This window comes from Moschus berezovskii, chromosome 23 (assembly GCF_049115385.1).
Source record: "Moschus berezovskii isolate FMDL1 chromosome 23, NW_MosBer_1.0, whole genome shotgun sequence".
Taxonomy (NCBI): Eukaryota; Metazoa; Chordata; class Mammalia; order Artiodactyla; family Moschidae; genus Moschus; species Moschus berezovskii.
Genome location: NC_142482.1, coordinates 19,648,449 through 19,657,380, shown reverse-complemented (window position 1 = coordinate 19,657,380; position 8,932 = coordinate 19,648,449). Strand labels below are relative to the sequence as shown.

Here is an 8,932-nt window from a genome sequence, read left to right as displayed (position 1 = left end):
AGCAAGGAGATCCAATCAGTCAATCCTAAAGGAAATTAGTCCTGAATATTTATTGGAAATCAGTCCTGAATATTTTATTGATGCTGAAGCTGAAACTCCAATACTTTGGTCACCTGATGCGAAGAACTGACTTATTGGAAAAGACCCTGGGATTTGGGATGGGTCTTGGATCCAAATCCCTGGATTTGGGATGATGCTGGCAAAGATTGAAGGCAGGAGAAGAAACAACAGAGGAAGAGATGGTTGGATGGCATCACCAACTTGATGGACATGAGTATGAGCAAGCTCCGGCAGTTAGTCATGGACAGGGAAGCCTGCCGTGCTGCAGTCCATGGGGCTGCAAACAGTCGGACACAACTTGAGCGACTAAACTGAACTGAATTGACAATGTAATGATATGATAAAAGGCAAGTATCAAGAGAATATAAATGATAGAGCTCTATAAATGCCTTTCAAGTGATGAATATGCTCAATTAAAATCACATGCTCTTAGACTGATACCAGTTCTGGCAGTATTACCTGTGTGAAGACATTTTCAAAGATCAAACATAAAAAATCTCATTATAGATCAGCACTAACAGATGAACATTTGCAGTTGATTATAATGATAGGAAACACTATTTTTTTTTTTAGCTGCACCATGTAGCACATGGGACCTTAGTTCCCCAACCAAGGGTTGAATCCATGTCCTCTGCACTGGAAGCACAGTCTTAACCACCGATCACCCCGGGGAAGTCCTAGGAAACAATAACTTTGATCCCCAATTAAGCAGCTGACTTGTACAACAAAAATTTGTACTCAATTATTATTTTGAATTTTATTAATAAATACAAAGAAATTGTGGAAATTTGTTTTCCTTAATTTATGTACCTATATATCCTTGATTTTGTTTCTTGGCATGTAAAGCCTGATATTTACTATGCGATCCCTTACAGAATAAGTTTGCCACCCCCTGGTCTAGAAGAACACTTGTCAATACATCCAGCTGCTTGTGATCACTCTCAAGTTCTATTCCTGTCTCCCACTCGTTAAATGGCCTCTAACTCAAGCCAAAACTCTAGAAATCATCCTTGGTATTTTGCTTTCCCACAGTCTCTACATTAAGCTGTTAAAATGCTGTGTGTCAGTCCTGCCTCGAAAAATAACAACTTTAATCCATCTCCTTCTCTCCATATCTGCTTTTACTCCCTTCTTGTCTGCACTAATGAAACAGTCTAATTGGGCTCCCTACTCCCACTCTTGCCCTCTGTATAAAATTTGTTTTTGGCTTCATTGAGTCTTCGTTGTCACACCCTGGCTTTCTCTGAGGTACACAGTCTTCTCATCGCCATGGCTTCCCTTGCTGCTGAGCACAGGCTCTCAAGTGCAGGCTCAGTAGTTGCGGCACACAGGCTTAGCTACACCGAGGCCTGTGGGATCTTCCTGGACCAGGGATGGAGCCATGTCCACTGCATCGGCAGATGGATTCTTTACCACTGGACCACCAGGGAAGTCCAGTGAAAGTGTTAAGTCACTCACTCATGTCCAACTCTGCAACCCCGTCGACTGAAGCCCACAAGGCTTTTCTGTCCAGGGAATTCTCCAGGCAAGAATACTGGAGTGGGTACTCATCCCCTTCTCCAGGGGATCTTCCTGACCCAGGGATCGAACCCGAGTCTCTTGCATTGCAGGCAGATTCTTTACCACCTGAGCCACCAGGGAAGCCCAGGAATCTCTTTAAAATGTGAAAAGATCATTATTCCCCTAAATTCTTTATTGCCTTCTCAATGCATTTAGGATCAAATCCAAATTCCTTATCACAATCAAGGCTCCATATAGTCCAGTCCACCTCTTCAATCATATCTGCAATGAACTGAATGTTTATGCCCCCCAAAATTCATGTTAAAATCTTAATCCCCAAAGTGGTGTTATTAGAAGGCTGGGCATTGGTGAGATTAGGTCATGAAGGTGAAGACCTCATGAATGGGATTAGTGCCCTTATAAAAAAGAGACTTCAGAGAGCACCCTTTCTCTTTCCACTGTGTGAAGATACAGCAAGATATATGAGTCAGGAAGCAGGTCCTCATGACACCAAATCTGGCACTTGATCTTAGACTCCAGCCGCCAGAAGTGTGAGAAATAATTCTTTTGTTTATAAGCCACCCCATCTGTGGTACTGTTAGAGAGGCCAGAATGGACTAAGACAACATCTCATTCCTCTCCAGGTCCCCAATCTCATCAAATACACCTCCTATCTCTTCCTTGGCCTTCACATCTGCTGAACACTTAACTGGAACCACTTCCCTTGCCCTGTTTTGCATGTCTGGTGTAGTGGGAATTCCTAATAATGTACTTCCACAGCCTTGAGAAATTTCACAGAAATAGTACCTGGGAAAACAGCATGTATTAGGAAACTATATTGATGATTATTTTTCATGTCTTTCTTAGAATCATAGCCTTGTTACAAACTCCAGGGTCAGACCCAGAAGGGATTATGACTGGGATCATAACAGCATGGGCCCTGGAACGCCTAGTCTGCGTCAGGCATGAGCTGCCCGTGCACTTGCTAAGTCTCCGAGACCAGCCCAGAAGGGAATGGCCTGAGGTAAACACAAGGAGACCTGGCCTATGTCAGTGCAGTCCATGATGTTTAGAAGTATGTGATTGATATGGCATGTGTGTTGAGAAAGAGGTCTGAGAAAGTCTTGTAGTATGCAGTTACGTGTAAAAGCTGGACTCAGAGTGGACTCTGCATCTCAGTCCAATAGAGGCCACAGGTCCCCTGAACCCTCGCACCAGATTTCGTGTTCTGTCTTCATTCTGGTCACTCGCTCCCGGACCATTAGGGCAACAGTCTGGGTCTTTCTTTTCCTTTGGATACTAGATAAATATGTAAAGCATACCTCCCTTTCCTGTTCCTCTCCATCTTATTGCCTGTTGTACTTTCCCTCCCTTTCATCTATGAAGTACGTACACAATGGTTTAAACATCTCTTAAAGCGAAAATCCAGGCCCAAGTCCTCGTGATACTTCCTGCTTTCTTCAACAGTGCCCAGTACACAGCAGCTGCTTATTGTTGAAGGAAAGAGGGAGGAATCTAAGTTGTTTGGGGGTTAGGAAAACTGGATATAAATAGCTAAGGGTCACCAGTATTTAAATGCTTTAACTCAGAAAAGTGGATAAAAATCATCCAGGAGTGTATCAAGGGAAAAGTCCTGAAAAACTAGCATTCATGAGAAAGGCAGTAATTAAGATGATAACATCTAATCCTTACTGAGTGCTGCATGTCTCATTTCCCTTTCAGTTGAAAACACTTTCCCTTTATGGATGTGAATGCTCCCTGATCAGTTCTCCCTGAGAACTGATCCCTGAGTGTGGGGAACTGATGCTCTCACTCTATAATAAGAGCTGACATTTATTGAGTTTACTGAGTACAAGGCACTGTTTTAAGCATTTTACATGTATTAATTCTCACAATCCCATGAACATATTAACTGTTAATGAGAAACTACGGAGAAGGCAATGGCAAGCCACTCCAGTACTCTTGCCTAGAAAATCGCATGGACAGAGGAGCCTGGTAGGCTGCAGTCCATGGGGTCGCTACTAGTCGGACACGACTGAGCGACTTCACTTTCACTTTTCACTTTCACACATTGGGGAAGGAAATGGCAACCCACTCCAGTGTTCTTGCCTGGAGAATCCCAGGGACGGCGGAGCCTGGTCGGCTGCCGTCTATGGGGTCGCACAGAGTCGGAGACGACTGAAGTGACTTAGCAGCAGCAGCAGCAGCAGCACCAGAGAGACAGAAGAGTGAAGATACAGGATAGAGAGGATAATTAAAAGAGCAAAGGCTCTGGGAAGCGGCCGAGCCGTGGACAGTAGAAGGGACATTTCCTCCACTATAAAAAGGAAGACAGAGGCAGAGAAGTGCACGTTTAAGTTTGTTTAAACTCTTTCACCATGGAACCTGATTTCTCTATAATTGTAATAACTTAAAAAAAAAAAACCCAAAACTTATAACATGGAGTATTAATGGGCTTCATAGGATGTAATAAAGAGCTGTGGGGAATAAGGAGAGGGAGCAGGCAATTCTGCTGTATGTCTAGACATCTATTAAGTGCCAGGTATACCTGAAGCTTTACAGGTCCCGTGATGGGCAACATGTGGAGACCTTATGGGCGGACCTCTGTTCTTGGGTGGGCCCCCTTCCTCACTCTTCTGTCCCAGAACTTCAATTTACCCTAAGGATTCCAGCATTTGTTGCCTCAGTGAAATAAATGGTCACAGTACTCTGGCCAGAGGATGGACCTGAGGGCCAGAGTCCACTCCTGGGAAATTTTATCTTAAGATGAGTGACACAAGACAAGACTGACTGGGTCTTCCCAAAACATATGACCTGAAGAAATCCCCAGTTTCTGCTCCCTGAACCCCTGGAGCTGACCCAGGTCTTATCCTTCCAAAGGCTGGTCTTTTAGCCCTTCCTTCTGTTCCAGGAGCCACCCTACATCCTTCAGATTCCTGTTTTGACAAGGTTAGGCTGAGCCAGCTTCCATTACTTGCAATCCAAGGATCCTGGCCAATAGATACAATCACTTACAGAATGTGCACCAAAGAATGACAGGTGGGTGGCATGGCAGTAGATCCAAGGGTGGCAGCCTCCATCCCTGACCCTGTACCCAGTGTGGTTACAGTCCTTATAGTGGGGATGGTTCTTTAGAAAGACCGACAGATCCCAGCTAGAACCCACCTTCTCAGCCACAGTCATAGTTTTAGCCCCTTTAGGCTCCATACCTAGTAACTTCTGAGGTACCTGCTTTGGCAAAGGCTGTCAATAGTGGCTCTACAGTTCTCATGCTCACCATTTCCATGTCAATTAGACCACTTAACCCACTGCCACACTCTGGCAATGGAGGAGGTCTTTGTGAAACCTCTGGTGATCTACAATAGGTTCTTTACTGAGCTTCCTTTGTGCCATTACAGTAGCTTATACTGTCCCCCATCATGGACTTACTATACTACATTGTCTTTATGTCTAGCTTTGGTAGTAGCTGCAAACTCTTCAAGGTTAAGAGTGTAAGTCAGGGTTGAGTACAGTGCTTTGCAATAAATGTTGAACAAACCGAACAATACACATAATATATGAAGTCAGGAAGCAACATTATAAAATCATGTGAACCCCTAAAAAAAAGAGAAAACAAAGAACCAGTTAGAAGGTACATAACACCCCACCCCTCAAAAAAAAAAAAAAAAAACTCTGAAAAATAAGGTAACTTATCAGAAGTTATTCAGAGGCAGGTGAGGACCAAGAATCTGGTCCCCCAACATCCAGGACTGTGTTCTCTGCATCAGCGTGAAACTATCTGATTCTTCTCCCACTGACATAACCCAGCTGCATAAGGAACACACCCAGGTCTCTGCAACTCTTTTCACATGTTCTCTCCCATATAAATGACTCAATTCAGTTCACAGTTAGCTTAGATTTCATGGCAAAGTTTATTTGAAGAAATAAAACTACAACAATCTCCCCATTCCAACATCTACCTTTCTATGTGTGGACCAAGGGGCTGTAATGTGGGTGAGGATGGAAAGGGAGGCGGTATGGTCCCACTATGCAGTTATTTCTCTAGTTTTCAGCATGTGCCATCTCAGCCCTGAGTCTCTCTAACCTCGGCCACTTGTTCAGAGCAGTGGCACCACCCTGAGAGTATTTTAGGTCAGTGGCCATCTCCTGAGTTCACTGATCACATTTCAGTCCCTGTGATCAAAATGAGTGATCAGTGGTGGTCAAAAGTAGACAAGAGGCACAGCCTGTGGAGGGAATACCTCTATCAAAGAGGGTTCTAAGTGACTCATGGAATCCTCAATTTGTTAAAGTGCTCAACTACGACATACAAAATAAAGGTGTTGAAAAAGTACCTACTGGTGAGAACGTAATTTATAGACTGAAGGGTTTCCAGAAAATCACAACAAAAGAAAAGTATATAAGACCTATACTCATAAAATTTCAGCAGTGACGAGAGAAAAGTAAAGCTTAGAGCTGTCTCTGGATTACTAGAACTCTGAATCAAACACATCTCTAGATGGAGACCAGCTCCCTTAACTTCTCATAGAGCCTGAATTAAAATTTACCATAATTTTTCTTGTTCTAACTCCTCTCTCATCAAATAAAACTTCTAATCTGAAATTTAATCCAGTTTCCTGTATGAGACAATCTATTACAGGCAACTGATCAGTATATCCATGGCCTGTAAACCAGTTTACTGTAGGATAGTTAGCCAAAACCTGGAGATGAGAAATCAAGTTTTCAAATCTGTCAGGTTGAGGCCCACACCCAAAAAGAGATCCATAATATATCTATCCTTCTGGAATAATTAACAAGATACAGGGATGTTGCTGCTGGTCCAGTGGTTAGGACTCTGCACTGTCCATTGCAGGGGTCCAGGTTCAATCCCTGGTGGCATGCTACGAGGTATGGCCAAGAAAAAACCACCAACACCAACATCAAGATACAGGATTAGGGTACTGTGGTAGTGAGGGATAGTAAGTATCCATCAGCAGCAGTGGCTCCCTTGTCCTGAAAGCTGGCATATGGCCTCAGCAATTACTTGTAAGTCCAGTGAGCAGTGGCCCAGCCCTGACCCTTGCAGAGGTCCTGATGGCGAAGGAAACAGGCATGGACTCTGAACCGGCGACCACAGTGAGGACAGGCATGTAGGGCTCCAGCATGCGTCTTCATATGCTCTGTCAGATGGTGCTTCAGCTTGAAACGCTTGTTGCAGATGCCACAGCCAAAGGGTCGAAGGCTGAAGGTCAGCATGATGTGCCGGTCACGCTTTGGCTTCACTGCAAAGCGTTTCCCACACAAACAACCAAAGCGTTTTCCATCTGCAGGGGGTGCGCCACCTAGCTTCACAGGCCCATGCACAGCTTGCCCTGCTCCCCCAGGTCCCCCACCCCCTGATAGGATTTCATTCCCATGAAGATCCACTGGTTTCCAGGATGGACCACCTCCTCCAGATGTTGTCCCTGTTCCTGAGGGCAGTAGGAACCCTAGTTCTCCATTCTCTTCAGTGTTCCCTCCTTGAAACACTTTGGTCTCCTCCTTTGCTCCTACAGACTGACTTCCGCCTCCTGCTATCTCCTCCTTGGACTCAAAGGGTTCCTGCTTGATGTAGAAGATTTTGAGGGGCAATGCAGTATGAGCAGCAGGAGGCTCAGGTGGGGCACTCTCGCCCTCTGGAAGCCTGCAAGGAGTAGTAGATGTGGGCAAGGGGTGGGACGCAGTAGGGCAAGGAAAACTCCCTGATCCTCTCTGAGGCTGAGAAGTTTGAGAGGGTGCTGCTGACCCTTGGTCCTCCTCCTCTTCTTCCTCCTCTTCCTCTTCAACCTGAAGCTGTAACATATCTCCCAGTTCACTACCCTCCCCTCCAGTCGGGCTCTGGGTAGAAGACTGTGCCGGGGTCTGGAAAGGGGAAGAGCGGATGCACCAGCCTCCTCTGGTGGAAAGAAGTGTGTGGAAAGGGGTGGCTGCTCGGGATGAAATCCCACCTGCGTTTTCCAGTTCTCGAAGGATCTCTGAGCACTGATCTACTACTTGCCACATCTGCAGGCCACTGGCCACAAGGAGGTGCGCAGGGAGAGCATCCAGGGGCAGACGGAGGTGCCCCGAATAAATGAGCTGGAGCAGCCCCTCGAAGGCATCGGCTTCGATAACGCTGGGCAGGGTGAGACGCGGTGCATCCCCTAGAAGTAGTTTGTCGTGGAAATAAGGAGAAGCGGCGGCCAACACTGCTTTGTGGGCCCTCAGTTCGCGGCCCTGCACCAGGAGAGAGACGTCACAGAACTTTCCCTCCAGCCTGTGGCGGTTCAGGGCCTCCAGCAGCAACGAGCTGTGCTGAGGGAACTCGATATGTATCGTCCGTGGGGCTGGGTTGCAGGCTGGGGAGGGGGCTACTGGAGGCAAAGGCGTCGAGGTATCCATGGCCTCCTGGGGAAGAAAGAGACCCACAGGGTCGGGTACAGGAGGTGAGGGGGCGGGGGAGAGGCCCTGCGCGATGAGGGCTGCGGAGCAAAGACGGGATAACAGAAGCTCTGGATAAGGGCAATCGTATCTCCCCAAGCAACGTCCGCCTCCGCTGCACCCCAACGTGTGGGAACTTTTCGGTGGCCGGTGGTTCGGGCAGAACAGTCCCACACGCTCCCCCGCCGACAAAACAAAAACAAACCACAACAAAACACCAACCGGGGCTTGAACTTAAGGGCCTGTGGCGAGGAGATCCTTCAGCCGCGAGCCGGGCACCGCCGGCTCAGTCGGCTTCTTCCCGCCGTTCCGCTCCCCAACTCACGTGCCCGCGGAGTCCAACTCCCTGGCAGGCACCCGAGGTCCGCGAGCGCCAGCCGCTTGGCCCTTCCTGCCGCCACGCCCCCACAGGTACACACGCGGTCCGGCGTCCAGAGCGGCTCTGCAGCAACCGCGCCGTCTCGGCCGGAAGCCGCCTCCTCCCCGCCGGAAGCGGACCCGGGAGTTGGGCGGGGCCAGAGAGGCAGCCAAACGGAGGGCGCCGGCCTACAAGCCTCACGTCGATTGGTCGCGCCGGCGAGAAGGCGGTGCTGGCGGGAGGCTGTAGACCTGGCCCGGGCCGTAGAAGGGATGAGAAAGCGCAGCACCGAGGCACCGAGGGCGCGGCCAGTGAGCCATGCCATGCCAGTGATTGAATGTAGTGCCTGCCCCCGATAGGTGCTGAGATTAAGAGGGCACCTAGCGTATGGGCTAGGTATTGTTCGCATCACCTTCTATCCCACGCCCCCTCCCCCGACCTGCCACCTGCGAGGTAGGAGTTCCCATCCTTTCCTCAGGGGAAGCCGAGACGGCAAGTGCTGGCCCAGGGGCCGACTCCACAAGGCTGAGGCACCAAGTTCTTTCCTCCGTTCCGCACGGGAGCACTTGAACCAAC

General features: G+C 48.0%; 1 protein-coding gene across 2 annotated transcripts; it reads right to left on the bottom strand.

The window, feature by feature from the left end:
- Nucleotides 1-5,329: 5,329 nt before the first annotated feature.
- Nucleotides 5,330-8,475, bottom strand: ZBTB9 (zinc finger and BTB domain containing 9). 2 transcript variants are annotated; one of them, XM_055406918.2, is made up of 2 exons: nt 8,221-8,475; nt 5,330-7,965 (listed from the first exon to the last, which is right to left on the bottom strand). In XM_055406918.2, the coding sequence occupies exon 2, from the start codon at nt 7,957-7,959 to the stop codon at nt 6,580-6,582; it is 1,380 nt and encodes a 459-aa protein (XP_055262893.2). In that variant the 5' UTR covers nt 7,960-7,965; nt 8,221-8,475; the 3' UTR covers nt 5,330-6,579. The 2 variants fall into 2 exon arrangements, with proteins under 2 accessions (XP_055262893.2, XP_055262895.2); XM_055406920.2 differs by having other exon boundaries at nt 8,324-8,475.
- Nucleotides 8,476-8,932: the final 457 nt, after the last annotated feature.

Coding starts and splice junctions, on each gene's coding strand:
- ZBTB9 (XM_055406918.2), bottom strand. CDS start 7,959: ATGGATACCTCGACGCCTTTGCCTCCAGTAGCCCCCTCCCCAGCCTGC.